The 26,522-nt window shown below is 44.7% G+C and overlaps 1 protein-coding gene across 4 annotated transcripts in view; it reads left to right on the top strand.

Annotated features, from left to right (window-relative positions):
* The window catches only part of IL13RA2 (interleukin 13 receptor subunit alpha 2), a 774,005-nt gene that overhangs the window by 593,517 nt on the left and 153,966 nt on the right, over positions 1-26,522 (top strand). For all 4 annotated transcript variants that reach the window (XM_078688528.1, XM_078688529.1, XM_078688531.1 and 1 more), the window contains one exon: positions 433-593. In XM_078688528.1, the coding sequence (XP_078544654.1) occupies positions 433-593 (161 nt within the window). The remainder of the gene's footprint in view (positions 1-432; positions 594-26,522) is intronic.

The raw sequence follows: 26,522 nt of genomic DNA, 5'->3' as shown, positions 1-26,522 counted from the left end.
AAACAATGTGTTCTTATAATTAGGTGTGCCTTATTGTTGCTTCTGTTCAGGGAATGATTACCTAAAGCTAGTGCATTCTATTAGACACCAGTAGACAGTGCCACAGCCACCAGTCCTTTTGACCACCTCGTGGGTGACCACCCACATATCTCAATTTTTCTGCTGCAGCAACAGACTGTTACTAGTCAAAGTGCTTTAAATAACTTGCTTGAAGCACGTTTGATACAACATTGTCTGCATGTGGGGAGGGGGCAGGGTATTGAAAAACTACATTGGAAGGCCCACCCTAAATAGAGAGGACATCTGGATTTATCAAGGGCAGCTGCCATGTGGTGGATTGGCTGCCACTAATTAATGACTGTGAAAAAAGATTTGCAAGATAAAGGATGGCACAATGATACATATTGATTTTCCCTTTATTTATTTTTTTAGTCAAACCTTCTCCTCCTGAACGTGTAATTCTGACATCATCTCGACAAGACGGGGAGGATTCGGACGATGCACTTATTGCATGGAGCCCTCCTAAAGGAAAGGTCCCCCCTCACTGTTTGGAATATGAGACTCATGTTACAGATGATAACTTTTCGTGGAAGGTATGAAATATAAAATTCACAATTATATAAAATAGCCATCTACAAGCATTTTGCAAACATTGGGCCCGAATCACAAAGGTAAAGTGAGACGAAAGTGTTTACGGTATTCACTCGTAAATGCCCTTTGTGAATATCAACATTCGTAAAGTTAGAATTTTGTCTCACTTTACCTTTGTCAATAAGGCCCGTTTTAAAAAAAATGCGTAATTTGCATAAAGCAATTAAGTTTTCTGAAGGTGAAGTGTATCTGACCTAATATGTGCAACTGTTTGTGTCATTTTACTTTGGCAAATTTCTTCTAACCTTTAAGGGATTGTATAGTACTAAATGGTTATGGCTATCTTTAGGTATTAAATGACATACTATGCTTCCTAAATATTAAGTTGGCTGACAAAAATGTAACACTTTTAAATGAAGGCTGCAGTTTGACTGTTAATACACCTTCATAATTTGGAAAAGATTTGAACCAATACGAAATGCACTATAAACACGTGCACACGGTTTGCGCTAATGTGCATTTATTTATGTTAAATTATGGTGGCAGGCTATCATTGTGTTTCAGCTCACCAAGGGTCTTGCTCTGAATGGCATAGATCACAACCACTATTATTAGAAAATGGCTACTAGTAAGGTCTGACGACACATACAGTCTTGCACCGCTGTCTGTTGGCAAGTTCACAGTTCTGCTCGTGCATTGAGTAGATTAATAACATACCATTACATAAGTATTTGTAAAGCGCACATTCACTACGAAGGGTAACTTGGTGCTGAATAACAGATGTTTATTGATTCCCAACTCAATGGTGCTCATTTGATCGACCTCAGAAGGATGAAAGGCTGAGTGGACCTGCCATGAACTGAACCTGTGACTATAGGGTCAAACACAGGCCCATCCAGTGGATGCATTAGGACAAAGCCACCAGGCCCATCCTTAATGCTTTAAGCCATGTAACATGTGCAAGTGGTAATGTGGAAAAAGTGTTGGAATGAACTTCAGTGGGAAGCAAAGAAGGAGACCAAGAGGTGGGCTGAACATAGGACAACAGATGGAAGTGGCTCATCATCCCATCATATTGCGCTAGGAAATCTGCCTTCTACAAAGGCGAGAAGGGCAGTTAACTTGCGTAGGAGTCAAGTCAACATTTTGCTGTTGCAGCCAGTGCTTAATTTGAGCCAGTGGTTTCAGTGCTGGGCACCCACGCTTAATTGTCAACACTGGCCATCGTGGCTCTGTTACTGTTCTTAGAGACGAGCAGAACAACAGTTATTTAATAAGTCAATATACAACGAAAACAACTAAATCCGGCCGCCAAAGTCTGAATTGTCACACTTACACACAGGTACGGCCATTGGCAGCACTGGCTCAGGCTGTGTGTGGTGAAAACTGCAGTGGCACCCTGATGAGAGCCATGGCTCTTAATTTATTTTTATTTTTTAAACAAATTTATCACTGGTTATAGCATTGGGCATACAGTGGTAGAGGGTGAGTTTTGCAGGGCACCACGGTTTGGTTTCCTGTACAATATCTGGCATTGCTGCACAGTCACCCAAGCTCAGGAGTTTGTTAGCTAACTCTTTTAGAGTAAGTGACACAAGGGAATTTAAATATCAAACGCAATATGTGTTCAGGATGTTGATTTCACTCTGGTGCATCCAGAGTGGATGATGACTCTTTGGCCTGAAATTGTAAAACTGCACAACCTGCCCAGTATTGCTGGTTTTGTTTACTTTATTTTCTCATGATATGTGATTTTGGAGCTGTATACTCCACTAATTTCAGGTGTTGTGCAAAATACTTCCTGATTGCAAATTAACTAATCAGTGTGATTTGGTTTAATTATATGTATCTACACATATTTAATTGTAGCACTGTGGCATTAAAGTCATAACACAATGATAATAATAATCTAATTGTAATCAAATGCAGAGAGTACATAAACTGTTTTGAATATTGTGTCCTTTAGTGAGACAAACGCCGATCAAGCAGCCAAAACGCATACTGTGTTGAAATCTGTTTTCTAGAAAACATAGATAACTTACGTTTCTAAGTGCAGTCTCTCTTGCTGGTGGGGGAATTGTGGCAAATGTTCAAGGCATTAGCTGTAGCGCCCTTGCTTGCACCACCAGCGATCAGAAGCAAGCAGGAACCTGCAGTTCTTTGGAGGAGATATATATTCACCGACAAAAACCATAGGTTTAAGGGACGTTATAGTTAGTTGGACATTTGAATCATATAAAACCAGAGAAATTCTGCAGTTATAGTTAGTTGAGCTAACTATAACTCGGGCGCCCGCAATGCACTGCTGATGACGTCACATATTACATCACTCATGACATGGTCAGTGACATCACTCATGACATCACTCATGACATCTCAAATGACATCACTGATGACATCATCCAGTGAATGTGTGTTTCTGTAAAGTTTAAATATTTTTTATATATATTTATGCCAAGGTGTATTTAAGAATGAATGCATTTACAAGTGCCAGAAGGGATTATTTAGTAGGTGAGTGACTGACTGTGTAAGTGAGTGATTGAACGTGTCTTACTGAATGCATGGGGTTAGTGACTAAACTATGTGAAAGTCCGTATTAGTCTCTCAGTTGGTGTGTAAGCAACTGCATGAGTTGCTGAATAGCTACATGAGTGTCTATATGGGTTAGTGATTTTTTGTCTGAGTATCTGTATGGGTACCTGAGTGTCTGAGTGGGTGGGTGGGAGGGTGTGTGACTCTGTGCATAGATGTCTGAGTTGGTGATTTACTAGTTGTATGGATTCAAAAGTACATCTGTAAAGGGCTGTATGGGTGAGTTATTGTGTGTATGGGTCTGTTGGTAAATGAATGAATGTCTCAGTGGAATATGTATAAGTAACTGCATTCGTTTTAAGGCAGTATCTGTCAGTGTTGGAGTATATAAATGACTATACATGAGAGTAAGCTTTTTGCAGAGTGGGTGTATAAATGACTATCTGCTTATATCACTGATTGTATAAGACACTAAGTATGTGTTAGTATCTGCAAAAATTATAATGTGCTGTATGTAGAAATAACTCAGTTGGTGTATATGACTGTATACATTAGTAAATTAGTATGTAATTCATTCTTTGCATGACTGAATCGGTGTCTGAGTAACTCTATGGATGGGTGGTAGAGTGTGACTGTATGTATTGGTGTATGAGTAGATAATATAGTACTGTATTGATGAGTAACTCTATGTATAAGACACTACATGTGTGTATACACTAGGCCTGGGAGGTAAATTCTGTTCCGCTCGCGGAATTTGCGGAATTTGTGTAATTTCGAGTAACGCGGAGAACGCAAAATTGCCCAAAATGCTGCGTTCCGCAACATTTTTTGCTTGTTCACGTTCTCAAATGCGTGTTCATGAGATAATTCCCCCCAAGCACACAAACAGTGATTGCGAACAGTAAAAAAGCATTGCGAACACGCAATTCCGCGTGTTTGCGGAATTTCTGCGTGTTCACAGAGATTTTTTATCGTTTTGCAGAGATTTGCATAACGCGATTACGCAAATTCCGCCCACCTAGTATACACCTAGGAAATAGTCGGTGGTATGTCGTATCTGGCATTATTGTGTGTATGGTTTCAAAAATAGTAGTGTGTATTTTAGAGTGCGCGTATCAAAGTTTATATTAGAGCATCAGTATATACATCGTATTATCACATGGATGATGTTATCAGTGATGTCATTAGTGATGTCATTTGAGATGTCATCAGTGATGTCACTGACCATGTCATGAGTGATGTAAAATATTACGTCATCAGCAGTGCATTGCGGGCGCGCGAGTTATAGTTAGCTCAACTAACTATAACTGGCAAATTTCTCTGGTTTTATATGAATCAAATGTCCAACTAACTATAACGTCCCTTAAATTTATAGTTTTCTCAGTGAATTTCTAAAGTTTTTTAAATGCTAATTCCTAACTATAACGTCTGTAAAACTTATGTTTTTTTCAGTGAATTTCAAAGGTTTTTTAAATGTTAACTTCATATTTTAATATTTATAAAACCTATATTTTTTCTAATTGTGTTTTAATATTTTGCAACTCTATTATCCTTTTTTTAAACTTTAGAAATTATGTAATCTATTATATCTTCCCCACAAAATATGTATATATATTTTTTTTTACTGAGAAAACTACAGTCCTCTACCAGTAGTCTACCAAGCTCGATCAGTGCGCAAATCCTATCTACCACATTTAAATGATGCTCATTTCGTATCCGATGGGTTTGTGACACCGCGTCCCGCGTAACAACATGTACGTATAAAGTCGCAAAAGCGGCTACTTTGGCATACGACCAGTACGCACTACCAAGTGGCGCATTATGTCATGTATGTATGGGGTGGCACCCGCTCCGCGTTGTGAATGCAATGAATGTACGCAGCCATTCCCTGTGTTACATCATAGACGTACAGTGACACGCCACACACGCCAGTCCCTCATTTTTTTGGTCTCAAAACTACATCTAAATAACTTTAAAGTGTATAAGAGAGCAAGCGATAATTAAAAATATTTCAAACATTTATATATTTTTAACTGTAATATATAGCAAATATATTTTCTCAAAATCACATCAGGTGCTGTCTCATTGCGCACTGGGTGCCCGATTGCCATGTGACCATAATAAAAAGCATTTCATTAGTTCATAAAATTTCCCATTGTATCAGTTCGAAAACGCCACCCATTTTAGTCAATATTTGTACTGCATTTCATGAGACACACCTTTTCTGCTTAGAGAGCTTTGTTCTAAACTTTTTGCAATAGACACATATCTTACACTACACACAACATGCAACCATCATCTCATCAGTATTCATGCTCTGTAAAGTAGCCTTCCACCTATGATAGCCATACACCTAAAAGTTACATTACCAAAATTTTCACCAATACCAGAGGTAACATGGTTGCATACGCTGTGCACAGCACAAAGTCAAATAGTACGGCCCAGAGACAGTATCATGCATACATAATGAACACACAGACACAGATAGTTAGTGGAAGTGGGTACTGGCACTTGTGCTCGACTCCTTTTTATTACCAGGGTCACATATTCATTGACGTCTGTGCTGGATGCGTGTGGGATGAGTGTAAACCAACCCTCAGGGAATGGTTGCTGCTAGCATCAACTACAAAAGTAATCATTGGATCACACACAGAGATTCAATATTAACAGAATCAATCATTTGTACTGCAGTAAGGTAGGGACAGTAGATGTAAAATAATACAGAAATAATTCTGTCGTAAAAGAACCGCAACTTGTGGTATACTGACGCACAATCGATAGATCTGAAATAATACACAAAAAGATATCATAAATGCTCCATCAGTTCTAGTGCACTCACATAGCCACATCAAAAGCATTCAGCATGTGCACAGCCATGGATGATGCGTCCTGCAGGCGGGCCGTACTAGGAGCAATATCTGTTGCCATCAACACTGCATCATCTGCAATAGCGACTCAATCTGAATTGTGAACACTGCTGTCTGCACTGTAAGCCACAGAGAGCAGTCAGCAAGGACCCACAGCTAAGTAAGGTGACTTGAGCTGCCCAGTTTGTTGTAAGCGAAGCGGAGCCTGCAATGATACTTATACATGGAGCAGACAGTACGCACTGGAGCAATGTCTTTTCCTACAAGACTACCTCATCTACAATAGCGACTCGGCCTCAATTGTGAACAATGCTGTCTGCAGCGTCGGCCAAAGAGAGCGGTCAGCAAGGGCCCACAGCCACGTGGCATTGACTTGAGCTCTATAGTTTGCAATATGCGACGCAAAGAAAACGTGTGCGGAGCCTTCACTGATGTGTATGAGTGGTGCAGACACAGCGCACTGGACCAATGTCTTTTCCTACGGGACTGCATCAAGTACAATACCGACTCAATGTCAAATGTGAACACTGAAGTCTGCAGTATAGGCCAGAGAAAGCGATCAGCAAGGGCCCACAACCACGTGGCATAGACTTGAGCTGCCCAGCTTGACCTACGCAAAGCAAAATATAAGCGGGTGGAGATCCTTCAATGATGCGTATGCGTGGTGCGAACAGAGCGCACTGGAGCAATGTATTTTCCTACTGGACTGCGTCATCTACAATACCGACTCAATCTCAAATCTGAACACTGCTGTCTGCCGTATAGACCACAGAGAGCGTTCACAAGGACCCACAGCCACGTAGCTTTGTCTTTGACTTCAATGCGTGAAGCCACAAAGACCGTGTGCAGAGCCTGCAATGATGCAAATGAGTGGTGCAGACAGAGCACACTACTGAAATCTCTTCTCTTACAGGACTGCGTCATCTGCAATAGTAACTCGATCTGAATTGTGAGCATTACTGTCTACATTGTTAATTGAAGGCAGCACTCACACACACTGAATTACTTTTTCTCACTGCCTCTTCACAAAATACAACATAAATTACAGAAAACTCTAAAATAAATTAATCAAAACAATTTGAATTGGGATTTCATCTGTCCACAGTCTACACTATTCACTGTTCCTTTGGACTTGCAAGATGAATTTGGTCATTTTACTAAACCTATAACTCATCTAAAAAAAGTTGTTCAAGCAAGTTTACGATAGCCTTATAGCCCGCTTTAGCAGGCTATTCCGGCTATAAAAGGCCCTCTCCAGCGTTAAAGACCCGAGCCGAAGGCGAGGGCCTTTAACAAGGCAGAGGGATTTTAATAGCCGGTATAACCTAGCTACGAAGGGCTATACGGCTATTAAAACATTCTGCCACTAGAGGGTAGAATGTTCTAACAAATAAAGCAAAGCCTTAAGGGAGCGCAAGGGGATTGGAATCTCCTCAGGCTCCCTGAAGCCTTTGTTCGCAGCCAGAGCTGTGAACAAAGAAACATTGCAATGTTGCAGCTCAAGGCTTATACCAGCCATTATAAGCCTGGAGCTACTCCATTGTTTTCTATCGAGCTCCCTACATTCCAATGTCCTAATAAAACAATATTATGTATATTTCAATAGACGCTGTAGTTACTTAACTACTGGATTTTGTAGCTAAGCAATCACCACTCGATCTGAATTGTGACCCCTGCTAACCGCAGTGTAGGCCAGAGGCAGTGGTCATTAACACATCACAGCCATGTACCGTTGGATTCGAAAACACAGAGTTGGTTGCACCTGATCAGAGGGGGTACAAAGAAATACTCACAAACCTTAACTTATGACATCCTCAATAATAGAATCAAGACCCCATTTCACTTTTCGGACCTGCTGTACCACAGTATGCTCCACTAGTGTCAACCAAGCCCAATAATCATGTGCAGCAGTTAGCTATGGAAGCACAGAGTGTAATGCACCTCAACAGATGAAGTTTTGAGAAAAGCAAGCAGCAGGTAATATCGGACATCATTCATTGTGGGATCAAGACACCGTTCCGCTGTTGGGACCTAGAGTTGGTTGCACCTGGGCAGAGGGAGTACCTTCATCTCCACACTCAGATGCAGTTCTAACATCGTCCAGTGTGGGATCAAGACACCGTTCCATTGTTGGTACCTGTTCGACTACTGTGTCAGTAGTATACAAACCACTTCACGCTGCTGGGCCTCAGGCTGGGCGTTGTATGCCTGTGTCGCCGTAGCCAGCGTTGATCTCAGGAGCCTTCCGAGCTCGCAGACCTCGGCCCAGGAGCTTCCGCCGGCACGTGGTGGGCCCTCTTTCAAATATGGCAATGTCGAAAGGTGAACTGTGCGGCATATATGCGTCGCAGTGGCCATGACGGTTTCCTAGTAACAGTACGCTGAGAGCAACATTCACGCAGCAATCTTCGCTCAGGTGGGCAACCTCGTGGCGGTGTAAGCTGCGCAGGCCTGGCAGACACGCTCGCCATTCTGTAAGAGAACTACACCCTGAGAAACATGCCTTTTATTCATAGCCCTACGCTAGCCTTGCGTACGCCCAGCCAGCCCACTACGCTAAAGATTTGGGGGGGAGGGGGCACGTACGCGCTACGTTTCCGTAATCTTCCCTACTGAGTGTACTATCATGGTAGCATCCACTCTCCACTTCATTCAATACACCATCAATGTATGTTGACATGTACATGTCTGTTCTCTGCATACTCAAGTCTCTCCGGCACATCCCCTCAACACTTTGCATTGTATACTTTTATGATAGAGAATCACTTGCCACCTTCACACATACATTGCCCCATCTCTCCCCTCATTCTGAATGTGTAACAGAGGTGCCATGCCATGTTTGGTTTGTGTACATGGCTAGCCATGGTTCCCACAGTAAGTAGTGTCATTTTGCCTGCTAGGTGTACATGTTGTTTGTCATGTTGTATGTGATTATACAAGGTAGCATGTGTATACACGAGCAGTGGTTTCTCCCATTTACATATCACTGTCTTAAAGAGCATACAGAAGTTTTTTGTCTCACAGGTGAAAACTGCGACCACAATGGCAGTCATTCATTAATATCCAAGAATGTCCAACTGCATGACGCTTCTGAGCTTACATCCCCCAATCTTGCGTTTTTTCTTAAAAGCACGCCAACTCCCACAATTAGACCAACATTCACATAGCTTTCTAACGGCAGTTATCTGCTTCTCAATAACATTCACTCCTACGGAATGTGAGCTGGCATACCTTATGTCCTTACTGTTTCAAACCGAGTAACTTCCTGTGGCAATGTCTATTCCCACCCACACAAAGTAACTCCCAAACTTCAACTTGACCTTCAATCCCTACTTTGAAAACAGATTTCATTAAACTAACCAAACTGAAAGTGCCTTTGTTCAGTACAGAAGTGTCCCTTGCGTCTGCAGAAGAAATGTATCGATTGCAGATAGCACAAACTTCAAGTAAAATACAGTCCCTTTAAAATACGAACCTCCTATTACAGTTTGTGAATTGTTACACAATTTTCAACACATCTCACACTCACGGTCTGGCACACTTTTTTAACATGGTCCCCTCCGGCCTTCTCACAACCGTGCAAACTGTTTTTGGTATAATACCAGACTTAATTCATTCGATCATCTCTGGAATAACAGGAACAGTGCCTATAATTCTCGTTCTGTTTGCGGCCATCCTACTATTATTTTTGCTTGTAAAAAATGGCAGCGCTCCCTATAGTAACAACCATTTATTTATTTATAGAGTTTTATATAGCGTGGATGTGACCCACGAGGGTATCAGAGCGCTTTACAATAAAAGATTATAAATGGATGAAGTAGTATGCACACAAATAGAAATATGAAATATATACACAACAAACATAGAGGACCGAGATTTTGCAGGACGTTGTACACTAGACAGTTACTGATGTTACGAAATTGTGCTATCAGACATATATATAACTTTGAATGATTAACAGTAGATATATAAAAAGTATAGATGATCCAGTGGATCAACAACCAACTAAGCATTAAGCTGCATACAGATGTAGTGCAACCAGGGTTATGATGAAAAGACTTATACTCAAAGGCAACCCACCATTAAAACTTACAAGAATTTGTTCATTAGTAGTCATTTTACTTCCTTTTTGAAAGCAGTTATGACGAAGATCAATACAAAATGGTCAGGCGATTTAGTCGATGTCTCTTAAGTAATTTTGCCCGGCGTTAAACGCCTCTAATACCTTATAAAGATTATCAAATAAAGAGGCAGGCGCTGGAGACAGGAAGACAGGAAACACGTTTTATTCCGACGGAGCAGAACACATCAGATCGGACAACAAGGTATCGTCTCGAGGTGCTCTCTGACAGCCTCTCTGAGACCTGGCCTTTTATACACTGGTTTACGACATGTGACCGTTCTTTATTACAATAAAGACATTGTGAAGTAGCAAAGATGACATCCCCGGTACCCCCCCCCCCCCAGTTCCGGCTCATTCCAACACGTGGCTACAGGAGAGGTCCTCACCCCCATACAATAAGAGGAGGCTATCACGCAGCTGAGTGTTTCGCCGAAATCCCTTGGAATGTGTGCGCCTGATCGAATCTCAAGGGGTGGGGAGGTCATGATCAATAGTAGCTCCTTTGAAAAGGGTCGAGTGCATACAGTAGTGGGCAATAAACTGTATCCTCAGGCCAAGGGATGACCAGCGGTTCGTACAGACAATCGGGCTCAGAGGAAGGGGTCATCAAAGGAGAGGTATTCATGGAAGGAAAGGATCAGTGTGGATAATCGAAAGGAGGTGTTGGTCAGGCGCGGGGTGTGATTCCTAGAGACAGAGTCATGTGGAAGAGGAGGGTTCATGACTTGCGCATGTGGGTGCGGGGTCAGCCAGAGTGCATGGGGGAGGCTTGCAGGGTCAGGGAAGGGCGCTGATGATCGATCGTGAACAGGGAGACCATGGTACCTAAAAGGGTTATCGTGTATGTTCATACGTGGGTCTGAGGAATGGACAAGATGGCGCAGATGATGTTCAGTTCACGAACTAAAATTCCACAGTCCTCCCTTTTAACATGTCTCGCCAGCTGGTCAGTTCGGATCTATCCCCATAAGACCACGTATTTCTATCTCATGGAGGGGACTCATGTGTTCAGTTCTGAAGTCCAAAGTCTTAGGGCACATACAGTTAGAAATGAGTGAACACAAAGGTGGCAGACATTGAATACCTAAGCAGCACCCACACAGTACCACGACTGGTATCAGTATAAATGTAAACAACCTCCATCCCCAGTCCTTCAAAGTGTCCCAAAACCAGCTTCCAAGCGACCATCCTTCTTGCTCTTGGTGAACCTCTGAGGATAGTCTGTGGAGGTGTTCAATTGCTTTGTAGACTGAAGGCGAGTTATCTGGCACGTAGGTGCAACAGCTGGAGCCGATGATGCGGCATGCTCCTCCACGGTCGGCCAGAATCACATCTAGAACAAGGCGGTTTTGGAGAGCCACCAGGCGGACTGCCTGAAGCTCAGCCGTGTTGTTAGCGAGGATGCCAGCCGTGATGTTAATGGTTGTTTCTACTGCCTGAGTCAGGTGTCGGATAGCGCGGCTGTTTGCCATTGGTCCCCACAGAGGAACAAGTCCCTTCGCTGCATCCAGGAACTGTGCTCCAGTGGAGTCGGCTTGTCCAACGTCTCCGGCGCGCTTTTGCCGGTGATGGTAGGCTGAAGCCACATACGTGGGAGGAAGAATGAAGGCGATGTAGCACGTGCCCCTCCAACCTTTCGGGAGCCAGGTGTAAGCTTTGGTGCCACAAACAAAGTACATATTCGGAGAAGCAACAAAGGAAGGGGGGTCAACTGAGACCAAGGTTCTGGTGATGCGGCAGGAACTGTGACCCACCAGCTGCGTTCCCTGGCCTTCGAGACACACGAGTCCTGTGACATTGATGACAGACAGGGCCACGGTCAGGGTGGCAGCCGTTTGCTTCCGCAGGTGGGAGAAGGTGGGTCTGGCTGGATTGTGGAGCACTTGCATTTCGACTCTTTCTTTGGCAGGGATGTTCATGAGGAAGGCGGAACCTGAGGCCATAGGACAAACGGGGGCAGACGTTCCTCCTGTTTTGTTCAGCCAGAACCCATAGTAGAAGTGTGACACTGTCTGACCAGAAGCGGCGTTGTCCTTGTGGCTCTCCTGCAAGAGGATCAACCAGGCGAGGCAGGAGCCGTGAACGGAGAAAGGAGAAGGGATGAAAGGTATGGAGTGTTCAGTGGCATGCGGGAGCAACCCGCAGATCCAGCTGTTCGTGGCATTAGCAGCAAGGTTGTGCTGGTGCAACAGTTGCACGAAGGAATTGTTCCAGAACTCCTTACGCCTTTCTCGGAGCTGAGGCGAAAGGGAGATCAGGTGATGTTCTTTCATGGTGGTTGGTTGTACAGTGGCCAGCAATATCTGGTGAGTGGGTGTGTTGTCCTCCAAGATCCAGAAGGAAGTCATGAGGAGGAGGCAAAAGAGGAAGACAATGAAGAAGGCGATTGTCTTTGATTTGTGCAAATTGTCAGTCTTTGGGTTCCTGTAGTGGGTATTTCCTGTTGCTTTCATCATCTTCTTATCTGGCGCTTCCATCATCTTCTTATCTGGCGCTTCCATCACCTTCGAGGTGCTCGGTAGTGGGCAGAACCACAGACATTGTTTAGCTTCTCTCCGGGTGACCCTTGGTTGTTTTAGGCCACCGCTCTGAGATTTTAACTTAGTCCGTGGCCTACTTAGCTGAAGCTCCCCCCTTTCGACGCAGGAAATACCCTTCCCGGGATGGCACAGTGGGATCAGAGAATTTTGCACGTTCAAGTGCCTCGGTATCAGGATAGCAGTTCAGTGATGGCCGGTCTTTGTTCAGGAGCTCTTCTTGGGTGTCGACGTTTTCTGTCGTGGCCAGGGTCGAGGAGACTTTCTTGCAATGGTGGGCGTGCAGCCAGTGCCTTTTTCCCTCCACTCGAAGAGCCGTCCGAGTGGTGATCAGTACTTGCCAGGGGCCCGTCCACCGGGGTTCCAGACTCTTCGCCCGTTGAAAGTTCCGGACTAGAACATAATCTCCCGGTTGGATATCGTGACCGGGGCCCCTGGAAGCATCGGGGATGGCCTGCTGCACCTGTTGATGAATGACAGACAACGTTTTAGTTAACTTGCACAAATAATCTGACAGCAGGACGTCGGGGACGTCGTGAATGGAGGTCGGTTTGGGGGCAGTCCAGAGGTTCATTGGTCGCCCAAACACCACCTCGTAGGGGGTCAAGTGGTGCTTAGTGGGAGTGGAACGCATCGATAGCAATGCCAGTGGGAGGGCATCTGGCCACTTGAGTCCTGTGGTGGCCACTATCTTTGACAGTTTCAGTTTCAGTGTAGCATTGTGTCGCTCAACTAGGCCAGCGGATTGGGGATGGAAGACCGCATGGAACCTTTGCTTTACTCCCAGCCCCTTCAAGATTAGTTGGATAACTTCAGCTATGAAGTGGGGGCCATTGTCGCTCCATAAAATTCGACAAAGGCCGTAGCGAGGGAAAAACTCTTTCAGTAGTACTTTGGCAGTAGTCATGGCTGTGTTATCACGGGTTGGATAGGCTTCCACCCATTTGCTGAAGGCGCATACAATGACTAGTACATACTTCAAGCCTTGGCATCTCTCCAGCTGGATGTAATCCATCTGAAGGACTTCAAAGGGGTGGTCGGGGGTCCCAAACCCTCCCCGGGGTACCACAGTTCCTTTCCCGGGGTTGTGTTGTAGGCAGATAAGGCACTGCTGGACCAGGCGTTTGGCTGAGTCGGGGATTTTGTTGTTGTGCCAGACTTTGGAAATGAGTTCAATCATGGGGGCAGAACCTATGTGTGCAGGGGAGTGTGCCATAGTCAGTATGGGGATCAAGTATGAGTCAGGCAGCAACCACTTGTTTGTGTCTTTTGTCCGCCAGCAGCCTTCATCGTCCTTTAAACCCACCCGCGCCCACTCAGTCAGTTCGTGAGGTGCGCTGGCCGACTGGATGTCCCTAATCGTTTCCCTAGCGTCAGTCCATTTTTCTGCTTGTGACCTGGTCACATACATGTGTGTCGTCGTCCTATTCTCAGCTGTGGTTCGGGCAGTGATGTCGGCCAGTGCGTTTCCCTGTCCAACTAAGTCCGTCACCTTCTTGTGTGCCTGGCATTTGATCACTGCTAATCGTTCGGGGAGGAGAACTGCTTCAATCAGGGCGGAGACTAGATCTCCGTGGAGAATGGGTGTGCCGTGGGACGTCAGGAATCCCCTTTCCCTCCACAAGAGCCCAAAATGATGAACCACCACGAAGGCATACTGGCTGTCCGTGTAAATGTTCGCTGTGGTTCCTGCTGCTATGATACATGCTCGTGTGAGGGCAATTAGCTCTGCCGCCTGTGCGGATCGTTGTGTGATGCGGGCGGTTTCAACTACTGTTCGGGCTGTCGTCACCGCATAGGCAGCTGAGGTGGTGCCGTCTGGGAGTTTGATACAAGAACCGTCTACCCATAGTTCTCCATCAGGGTCTGTAAAAGCAGTGTCTCGGAGGTCAATTCTACTCCTGGTCTGTTCGTCCGTGAGGGTCACACAGTCGTGTATAGGGGGCACATCGGGGTCATTTTCAGGCAAGGGCAACAGTGTAGCAGGATTCAAAGTCGTGCATCTCTTAAGAGTGATATGGGGTGCAAGTAGAGTCAATTCGTATCCCGTCAGTCGTGCACTAGTAAGGTGTTGAGTCTTGGTCTGGTTCAAAAGGGTGTCAACTGCGTGGGGTACTAACACCGTGAGAGAGTTTGAAAGTACAATTCCCTCACTCTGACGGATAGAGACAGCAGCGGCGGCTACTGCTCGAAGGCAGGCAGGTAAAGCTCTGGCGACTGGGTCAAGAGTGGCAGAGAAATAGGCACAAGGGCGTTGTTTGGAGCCGATGGGCTGAGTTAGAACAGACAATGCACATCCCTCCCTTTCGTGAGTGAAGAGAGAGAAGGGCTTGGAGTAATCTGGTGTTCCTAGGACGGGGGCCGAGCAAAGGGCATCCCGCAACTCCTTAAAGGACGCTTGGCATTCGGGGGTCCAAGGGAGTGGGAAGGGAACATCTTTGGCCAACAGGGAAAGTAGGGGCTTTATAATTAGACTGAAATTAGGTAACCATTGTCGGCAAAAAGAGGTAAGGCCCACCAATGAACGGACTTGCTTCTGTGTTTTTGGGATGGGGGTGTCTAGGATGGTTTGGATTCGGTCGGGTGTAAGTTTCCTCCCTTCTTTGGACAGGAGATGGCCTAGGTATGTTACTTGAGGTTGACAGAACTGCAGTTTCTTTATGGAGACTTTGTGGCCATTCTCCGCAAGAAAGTGCAAGAGTTGGATTGTGGCTGTGATTGCAAGAGGAGTGGTGTCGGCCGCCAAAAGGATATCATCGACATATTGGATCAACACCACTCCATCTGGTAGCTGGACGGCGTCCAGCTGTCTTTTGAGGGCCTGGCTGTAGATGCTGGGACTTTCAGTGTAGCCCTGGGGAGCTCTACAAAATCGATATGAACGGTTTTGTAAGGTGAAGCCGAAGAGATAACGGCTGTCTGGATGGATGGGGATAGAGAAAAATGCATTGAGATCAATAACGGTGAAGGTGGTGGCAGTGGACGGGATGAGGGTCAGAATGGTGGTGATGTCTGAGACTACGGGGTACTGTGGCACTACCACTTTGTTGACTTCTCGCAGGTCGATGATGAAGCGGTACGCTTTCTCATCTCCCTCACCTTGCTTCTTAACAATGGGTAGAATAGGGCTGTTGCAGACATTACTAACCACTTCCTCTACCACTCCTGCATCTACCAGGGACTGAATAATCGCTACCAATGCCTTCTCGCCTTCGGGCGATATCCGGTACTGTGGGAGTTTCGGGAGTATGGCGTCTGGTCGAACAGTTATGTGCACAGGATCGATCATCATTCGTCCTACATCCGAGTCGTCTCTGGCCCACAGGTACAGGGGTAGGGTGTCAAGCAAGGTTAGGTCAGCATCAGTGATAGAGTACATATGTCGTGCGGGGCAGGATCTGGACATGCTTGGGTTGTCGTACAGGATGACTCGGACTCCCTCTGGGGAACACCTAATAGTAGCTCGGAAATGTTTTAGTAGATCAATACCCATAATGGCGTCAGGGGAGTTGGAAGAGAGCAGAAATGTTGTGTCCGTGGGGTTGTTTCCTAGGTCAAAGGAGATAGGTACAGACAGGGGATTAGTGGAGGGCGTTCCATCGAAACCTATCGATGTAATGTGTGAGCCAGACAAGGGTGCCCTTGGAATCAGTTGCTTTGATAATACACTACGTGTCGCTCCAGTGTCTACCAAAAATGGAGACTTTGTACCCAGGACCTTAGCGGTGACGTAAGGACCTTGCTGGTCAACACAGAGCTCGACTGGATCCCTCCCTCGCCCTTGGCAGTCCTATGCAAAGTCGTGAGCATTGTCGCAGCCGAACTGTTGGCACTGATTCTTTCGGGGGCGGTCAAATGTGTTCGGTCTGTCAGGTTGGTTGATGTCGGTGTCGTGGATGTGCCCTCGTCCCTGCCCTCTTGTCCTGGGGCCATTTGCCATGTCCCTTGCCTCGTTATTCTTAATCGTTTCACGGGGACAAAAGTCTGCACTACCTATCCTTCACTACTTCGCGAAGACTAGACAGAATTTTCTATTCTACAGTATTCGCAAATAGGGAATACCCAAAGAGAGAACCAATATCGAACAATTAATGTTCGTTCAATCAAACAATCAGTGGCGAGAAAGAAATAGGCACGACGGGTTACAACTGGGGCAAAAGCCTGCGTTACCTACCCTTCACTATCTGCAAAGGAGGACAGAATACCTTTTACCCTTCCCCGTTTGTAGACAGAGAATTCTCGAGAAAAACAATCCTCGAACAAACAATGTTCGGGCAAACAATCAATCAGTGGGGGAGAAAAGATAGGCACGACGGATTACAACGGGGGCAAAAACCTGCGTTGCCTACCCTTCGCTGCATGCAAAGGAAGAGAGAATACTTTTATCCCTCTCAGTTTGCAGACAGAGAATCTCCAAGAGAACCAACAATTCGGAGAGTAATACTAGTATTTTCAATCAAACAATCAAATATTTCTTAGTTTGTCGTGTTACACGACCTTACCCGGACCGTATGGACAGTTTCTCGTCTTCCGCTTCCAGCGCCCGATCGTCCTCCACTCTCTGTTACTACCGTGGCACTCCTGATGGTTCCCAGTCAGGACCGAAGATCACTCGGGGAGAGGTCTGCTCGGAACCAGTGAAGTTCAGATGATCGGCTGTCAGACGAGGGTCTATCGGACAGGAGCTCTTCCGATCGTTGCAGTCGTTCACTCTATCGTTGGGACCTCTCCCACCGGATCCACGTGTCGCTGATGGGCCCCACGTTGGGCGCCAATTGACGAAGATCAATACAAAATGGTCAGGCGATTTAGTCGATGTCTCTTAAGTAATTTTGCCCGGCATTAAACGCCTCTAATACCTTATAAAGATTATCAAATAAAGAGGCAGGCGCTGGAGACAGGAAGACAGGAAACACGTTTTATTCCGACGGAGCAGAACACATCAGATCGGACAACAAGGTATCGTCTCGAGGTGCTCTCTGACAGCCTCTCTGAGACCTGGCCTTTTATACACTGGTTTACGACATGTGACCGTTCTTTATTACAATAACGACATTGTGAAGTAGCGAAAGATGACATCCCCGGTACCCCCCCCCCCCAGTTCCGGCTCATTCCAACACGTGGCTACAGTAGAGGTCCTCACCCCCCATACAATAAGAGGAGGCTATCACGCAGCTGAGTGTTTCGCCGATTCCCATGGAATGTGTGCGCCTGATCGAATCTCAAGGGGTGGGGAGGTCATGATCAATAGTAGCTCCTTTGAAAAGGGTCGAGTGCATACAGTAGTGGGCAATAAACTGTATCCTCAGGCCAAGGGATGACCAGCGGTTCGTACAGACAATCGGGCTCAGAGGAAGGGGTCATCAAAGGATAGGTATTCATGGAAGGAAAGGATCAGTGTGGATAATCGAAAGGAGGTGTTGGTCAGGCGCGGGGTGTGATTCCTAGAGACAGAGTCATGTGGAAGAGGAGGGTTCATGACTTGCGCATGTGGGTGCGGGGTCAGCCAGAGTGCATGGGGGAGGCTTGCAGGGTCAGGGAAGGGCGCTGATGATCGATCGTGAACAGGGAGACCATGGTACCTAAAAGGGTTATCGTGTATGTTCATACGTGGGTCTGAGGAATGGACAAGATGGCGCAGATGATTTTCAGTTCACGAACTAAAATTCCACAGTTAAGGAAGTGATTCCACGCACTAGTGGATGTAAAGAGTTCCAAATCTTTGGTGCAACCCCTGAGAAAACTCTACCACATGTTCTCTTCTTCTGGAAGGATTGGGGTTTCAAAAGGAAAGAGCTTGCACTTCGTAGTTGTCTACAACCTCCATTTTTTTCCAGCTTTAGCGCCAAGTAACTGGGTGTATTGTTGTGAATTGCTTTGTGCGTCATGCACGCCACTTTTAGTTGTATTCTTGCCTCATAAGGCAACCCATACAATGCTTTCAAGGTTGGTGAGATGTGACTGTTTCTTTTGGTTCCTGATACCAGTCTAGCTGCGGCATTCAGTGCTGCTCTCAGCGGTGCCAACCTGTATTTAGGAAGACCACAGAGGGTGGTGCTTCCATAATCTAATCTTGGCAGTACTAAGGCTTGTACTGCAATTTTTAGATGTGCCTGAGTGAGGAAGGGTTTGAGTTTCCTTAATATGCTCATCCGACAGAATACGCCTCCATGCAAAGCTACATCAATAACGTGAAAAATTGAACTACTTTTCGGCTGCCTGCCACTATCTATTATCGGCGCCAGCTACAATATGACATTTATTTACACATATGCAATCTGCATGCAACCATCTTTTTGCTGCAAATCTTGCCCATTCGACTGGCAAATGGATCTACGCCTTGCCAACATCTCAACAATCGCTCCCGATATCCAGCAGGTAATGGAGTATATTGCAAACAATGAACTAGATTGTTCGAGCACTGGAGAAATGGCGGATGCAATGCAAAAAGGTATTGTGGTGGAATGGGATTTCTGCGCAGCCGTGAAAGATCTCCTGCAACGTACGACCTTTGACAACATCGCAGATTGCCTGCCAATTCAAATTGCCGCTCCAACATTCAAGGAACATTACTGTCCCTTGGAGGATATGATTGGATCGCTTCCCTTTTCTCACACGATGGCAACAATGACGTCTTAGAACATTACGCATCTCAAGCTGCTGAAGAACTTCCAAACAGCAATCTTCAAGACTTGAAAGAAACTCATGTTATTCTTTGATTGATTTTTTCCATCTTTTTTACTTTTTCCTTAAATTTCTTTTAATACACTTCAATTGTACTACTTTCATATAATAACTTTCTAGGTATGCTCACGCATTTCAACTCTCTTTTCATTATTGCCCCTTACGTCTCCACTCTAACCAGGGATCAGTGGTACATGGCCTATGCCAATACGCTATTTACTTGCTAAATTAGCCTAAACCCGACATCCATTTTGAAACCATGTCTATTCTTTATGAACACGTCTCTCTGCCTGCCTCTTATTCACAAAGCCCTTTCACACAAATTTACTGTTCCTCAACCTGTGCTCACAAGCTGGCAATCAAGATCAAAAAACACAACATTGTTTAGGAACTGGTTGCCACAGTGTGGTAATCGTATCCTACCTTTATTTTCATTACACAATTTGGTCATTCATGTCTAATAGCTATTGTTCATATCACATGGAACTGTAACATGTAATGTGGAATTCACTGATGCAGGAGCTTCGGTTTGAATACAGCAGAAGTGGTTGGAGTTTGCCTCAGCTCGATGCCTTAGCTCTCTGCACAAGAATGTTTTTTTTAAACAGCTGAAGACAATAATGTATGGGTTGACCAGAAGGGTATGGGATGTGCTTCTCAGAAGTGCAATGTTTGTATTCCTCTTCAAAGTTCCAATTAGGTATAACTATTACCAATTCTGACATGCGCCATATTGAATCTACTGTACAAGAATATTGCTGACTATCCTACTGTTGATAAATTTGTGTTACAAAAAAGCAGTACCAAGGTACCTAAAAGAATTTGATGATTACATTTAGCAATTTTTTTTCCTTGTTTTCTTAAAGGATACATGTGGTAATCGTATCCTACCTTTATTTTCCTTATAGAATTTAGAGTCATTCAAGTCTAATACGTATTGTTTTATGTCACATAGAACTGTAACATCTAATGTGTAATGCACTGATACAGGAGCTTATCTTTGAATCCAGCAGAACAGGTTGGTGTTTGCCTCAGCTGGATGCCTTAGCTCTTGCACCAGTAGGTCTATTTATGTCACTTAAATAAAGACATTTTTTATATAACTTTTACACTCCATCGCTTATTACACACAGCCGCATTCTTAGACACACCTGATTTTCCCATTTGTCTTCTGTGGCATTGCAACATTCTGCATTATATTCTTCATGATTATTTCTTTATTACTGCTTGATAAAACACTGCCTTTGAGTCTTCAGACCGGTAGAGGTGAGTAGTTCGCTTCCCACTCCCTGTATAGTATAAATGCATACTAACACTACTTACACAGGTATGCTACAGCGGCCAGTATACTACAGCGCCCACATCACTACACTTTAAAGCAATCAGCTTACGGCTTATGCTCACGGTTTCATCCCAAGTCTTCAGAACGGTACCAGTAGGTAGTTTGCTTCCCACTCTCGCTATACTCTAAACACATTCTAACACCACCTAAACACACATGCTACAGCACCCAGTATGCTACAGCGCCCAGAGCACATCAGTTTACAGCACTCAGCTCATGTGCCCACATGCAGCTTTGAACGTGCACGCTTTCATCCCCCAGTGTACCGGCCCCTCACCGAAGCACCATCTCACAGTGGGAAAAACAGCACTTTCACACTGGTACGGGTAAATACTTCGTGTCAGCCACTATGCTACAGCGCCCACAGCACATCAGTTTACAGCACTCAGCTCACTGTTTATGTGCACGCTTTCATCCCCGAGTGTACCAGCACCTCACCTCAGCACCTTCTCATTGTGGGCAAAATAGCCCTTTCACACCAGTAGGGGTAAATACTTCACTTCACACTCCCTGTACAGTACACCCTAAACACCTCACACACATTACAGTGCTCCCACCCTCCGCTTTCCTATTTTGTTTGCCCTTTTTTCCACTAATTCGCTTCAACGGAAACACAAAATGGCGGCCAACACTTCCTAGTTGCAACTGAGCGCCCAGAGCACATGAGTTTACACCACTCAGCTCACAGTTTATGCGCACGCTTTCCTTCTGAGTGTACCAGCACCTCACCTCAGCACCATCTCACAGTGGGCAAAACAGCACTTTCAGACCGGTAGGGGTAAATAATTTACTTCACACTCACTGTATTGCACAACCTAAACACCCAACAGACGTTACAGTTCTCCTACTCTCTGCTTTCCTACTTTTTCCCCCTTTTTTCCCCTTACTCGCTTCAACAGAAATACAAAATGACAGGAAACACTTCCTAGTTGCAAGCGTTTGCAGCCAATAAGCAGCAAGCTCGTGCTCGTAACACCTCAGCCAATCAGATGTCAGAATTCCCAGATATCGCTATCTGTAAATCTTGATATTTCTCCAAAACTATTGAACAGATTTACACCAAATAAACAAAAGTGTGCTTTCTAGGCCAAGACCCTTCTCCCTGCCAAATTTGGGCTAATTCCGTTCACCCGTTCGACCTGTAGCCTTGTCTAAAGTTTCCTATGGAAATTAACATGGAGAAAACATGTTTTGGGACCCCCCTTTTATCTCGGCCCCCTAGATGAATAGAGTTTTAAGCAAAACAAAAAATGCTCTTCCTATGGAAACTTGGTCATAACTATAACTACCTACTGGCGACCGCCAGTAGGTAATATATATATATAAACTGGACAAAGGTCGCGACTCAATTTTCCTCTCATGTGGAGGGACTGCTGGAATACATATGGGCCGAGGTCCGGCCCAAGAGAAACGCACCGCCCTCAAAGAGCACCATTCACACCCGAACTTGGACCGCTTTGCAGAACGTGTGATGCACGAAGGGCGTGAGGTGCTCCCATAGACTGGACTATGGTAGGGTCCCAGATGATGTGAAAAGGACATTATCAGGGTTTTTCCTGGTGGCACTGAAGGCGCAAAATGTAAATCAACACGCACGGAAGGCTGCAGTAAACCACATGGCCCAGCATGCAACAACGAACAAGAACAGCTGAAATGCGGGACCCAACATGGGGTTAACAAACGGAAGCACCGACACACTCCTGGCCGTGTGTGTGAGCTGTAATCACCTTCTCCTGCGGCGCCTTCTCCCTGACGAAGCTCACAGTGGTGAGCGAAATGCATTGGAGCCCAGAATTATGCCGCCTTAAAAAGAAAAATAAACGCATTTTTAAAACTGGACAAAGGTCGCGACTCAATTTTCCTCTCATGTGGAGGGACTGCTGGAATACATATGGGCCGAGGTCCGGCCCAAGAGAAACGCACCGCCCTCAAAGAGCGCCATTCACACCCGAACTTGGACCGCTTTGCAGAACGTGTGATGCACGAAGGGCGTGAGGTGCTCCCATAGACTGGACTATGGTAGGGTCCCAGATGATGTGAAAAGGACATTATCAGGGTTTTTCCTGGTGGCACTGAAGGCGCAAAATGTAAATCAACACGCACGGAAGGCTGCAGTAAACCACATGGCCCAGCATGCAACAACGAACAAGAACAGCTGAAATGCGGGACCCAACATGGGGTTAACAAACGGAAGCACCGACACACTCCTGGCCGTGTGTGTGAGCTGTAATCACCTTCTCCTGCGGCGCCTTCTCCCTGACGAAGCTCACAGTGGTGAGCGAAATGCATTGGAGCCCAGAATTATGCCGCCTTAAAAAGAAAAATAAACGCATTTTTAAAACTGGACAAAGGTCGCGACTCAATTTTCCTCTCATGTGGAGGGACTGCTGGAATACATATGGGCCGAGGTCCGGCCCAAGAGAAACGCACCGCCCTCAAAGAGCGCCATTCACACCCGAACTTGGACCGCTTTGCAGAACGTGTGATGCACGAAGGGCGTGAGGTGCTCCCATAGACTGGACTATGGTAGGGTCCCAGATGATGTGAAAAGGACATTATCAGGGTTTTTCCTGGTGGCACTGAAGGCGCAAAATGTAAATCAACACGCACGGAAGGCTGCAGTAAACCACATGGCCCAGCATGCAACAACGAACAAGAACAGCTGAAATGCGGGACCCAACATGGGGTTAACAAACGGAAGCACCGACACACTCCTGGCCGTGTGTGTGAGCTGTAATCACCTTCTCCTGCGGCGCCTTCTCCCTGACGAAGCTCACAGTGGTGAGCGAAATGCATTGGAGCCCAGAATTATGCCGCCTTAAAAAGAAAAATAAACGCATTTTTAAAACTGGACAAAGGTCGCGACTCAATTTTCCTCTCATGTGGAGGGACTGCTGGAATATATATATATATATATATACACATACATATATTTGTTTTTTCACTGAAAACATCAAAGTATACAGGAACGTTATCGTTGGGGAGTAGAAATAAATGAAACATAGAAATTCACTGAAAAAAACAAAGGTTACGGGACATTATAATTAGGCTCAAATTTCACTCATGCAAAACCATAGAAATTCTGCAGTTATAGTTACCTGGGGGGCTAACTATTAACTTACGCCCCTGCAATGTACTGCTTATGACCTCACATATTACATCACTCATGACTTGGTCAATGACATCACTGATTACATCAGCCAGTGAGTTTAAGTATTTTCAAAGACTTTATGATTGAGAAATATTTACTAAGCAACTACTAAAGTTGAGTTAGTATTTTAGTTTTACTACTAATGAGTGATAGTACAAACATATGTTATGCAAGTGGCTGTCTGACTGTGCATCTTTGTGTGAGTGGGTGTTTGATTGGCTATATGGATGTGTGAGTAGTTGCCTGGCTATGTGAGTGTGCGAGTGGCTGTATTTGTGTATAAGTGGGTGTGTGAATAGCTTTGTGGATGAGTGGCTGTATTGGTGAGTGAGTGGGTGGGCAAGTTACTGTATAGTGGAGTGAGTGGCTGTATGGATGGGTGAGTGAGTTTGTGAATGACTGTAAGGGTGAGTGAGTGGCTGTGTGAGTAGCTGTATTGGTGAGTGATTATGTGTGTAAGCGTCTGCATGGATGCTGCAGTGACTGTTTGAGTGGGTTTTTGGTTAAATGAGTTGGTGTGGGAGTGGCTGTTTTGGAGAGTGAATGCCTGTGTGAATGGCTGTATGGGTTAGTGAGTGGATGTGGGAGTGCTTATCTGTATGTGTAACTGTATATGTAAGTGGTTGTGTGGGTATGGAAGTGAGTGTGTGAGTGTGTCTTTGGATAGGTGAGTGACTATGATGAAAGGCTGTATGGGTAAGTGAGTGAGTGTTTGAGTGGCTGTGTAGGTGGAAATGTTTGAATGTGTATGTATGAGTAGCTGTGTGGCTGTCTGAGTACCTGTATGGGGGAGTGACTGGTTATATGAGTAGCTATATTGGTAAGTGAGTGGTTATGTGAGTGGCTGTATGAGTGTTTCAGTTTGTATGCCTGTGGCTCTATGGTTGAGTGAGTCATTGTGTGAGTACTTGTATCGAATGGGTATGTGAGTAGGTGATGTCATTTGAGATGTCATCAGTGATGTCACTGACCATGTCAATAGTTATGCAATATGTGAGGTCTTAAGCAATACATTGTGGGGGCATAAATTATAGTTAGCTCAGTTAACTATAACTGCTGAATTTCACTGGTTTTGTACGAGTGAAATGTGAGCCTAACTATAATGTCTTTGTAACCTTCAGTTTTTTCAGTGAATATATACATATCTTTTTGTGTGGTAAAGACATGTGTGGTAAAGACTAATGTGTTGTAAAGCAGGCATTGTTAAAGCATGCATGGTAATGGCATGTGTGGTTTCATCATACAACCCACCCTGACATATTAGGTTATATGCAGGTGGTCTCTCGATACTTTTGAGGAGCTTTCAAAAACTCTATTTCACTGGATTGCAATCATTGTGTTTAATCAGAAATGTATGCTGCTTTACATTGGGCCTCAGGTACTAAGACCCTGTCTGGGAGACTCTAAATGTAAACTGTAGGTGCTTTGGCAGAGTTTGTGTGTAATGTGATGATATTTCTACATTGCTTATTTCTCTCAGAGATTCCTTGTTGTGATTCACTTGTCTTGCCAACAATACTTCCTTCCTTGTCTGCTGATTTAGTTATGATGTTTATTGTTGGTCCACACATAAATAACCTGGACTTGTGATGGTGGTTCATTATACCTCATGTTTCTGTCTTGCTTGCAAGGACATGAAGCTCTACTGGAATAGTCATTTCAAATTCTAATATTTCAGCCACCAAATAAAAGGGAGATGGAATAAATAACGAAGGAGAGTGTGTCACTGTACAGTCCTTCTGGGTAATTCATCTAAGTATTGTGAATTAACTGTAGTACTTTACTGTAATGTTTAAACTTTCTATGTGTTCTGTGGGCCTGAATCCCAAACCTTTAGAACAACAGACTGATGTCCTGGCTGTATTGGGACTACATTGGCAGACTGGAAATGGGTATGCTGTCTGTCATGCATGCACTATCCACTTTCAGTAAGAAACCTTTGTTTTTTTTCCTCTCAACTGAGGTATATTAGGTGCATAAACATCCTCTGAACCAACATATGCCTCAGTCTAAAAAAAGAATGACACTTTTTATATGTAGTAACTGTTGTCCCTAGTGAATATACTGTGAGACTCTGATCTCTCTTCACTTGAATCAGTTTATGATTCTGAAATATCTGTGTACCTTACTTTTCAGTTTGAGTTTGAGGACTATTGTATTGCAATTGATGTAGACATTAGCCCAAAGATACAAAAATATATGGTTGCATGTCAGAATACCGTGGACAGAAAAATCATTGTATGTAAATATTGTAACACAAATATATATACTATACACAAAATGTATGTCAGACGATACTCTGACCATTTATTCCACTGAGAGTTGTTCAAGAAAATTTGAGTTGCATATCTCACCAATATGATGAAGGCACTCACATTTTCCTCCTGCTTTGATGATGATTGTATTTTGAAAGCTTGCTTTTCCAAATTTCACAGCTAGACATCAAACACTTTCTAAAACGTAACTGTGGCAAGCTGGAATTTATGCTAAATTAACCACCAACATATCGGGGCATCTAGCTATACTCCCCCCTGTCCATGCCATTGCACAATACCCAAAACAAAATCTGTCGGCGCAACTTTCCTCTGCTTGAAAAGTTAAACGCCCTGCTCCTTGTATAGTCATTCAAAGTCTTGTCACATCTGGATTACGGCAATTTACTTCTGACAGGCAACCACAAACCTGCATGTCTGCA

This window comes from Lissotriton helveticus, chromosome 4_1, assembly GCF_964261635.1.
Source record: "Lissotriton helveticus chromosome 4_1, aLisHel1.1, whole genome shotgun sequence".
In the NCBI taxonomy this organism is placed as follows: Eukaryota; Metazoa; Chordata; class Amphibia; order Caudata; family Salamandridae; genus Lissotriton; species Lissotriton helveticus.
Note: the sequence above shows the minus strand (reverse complement) of the source record. Positions and strands in the feature narration are given on the sequence as shown.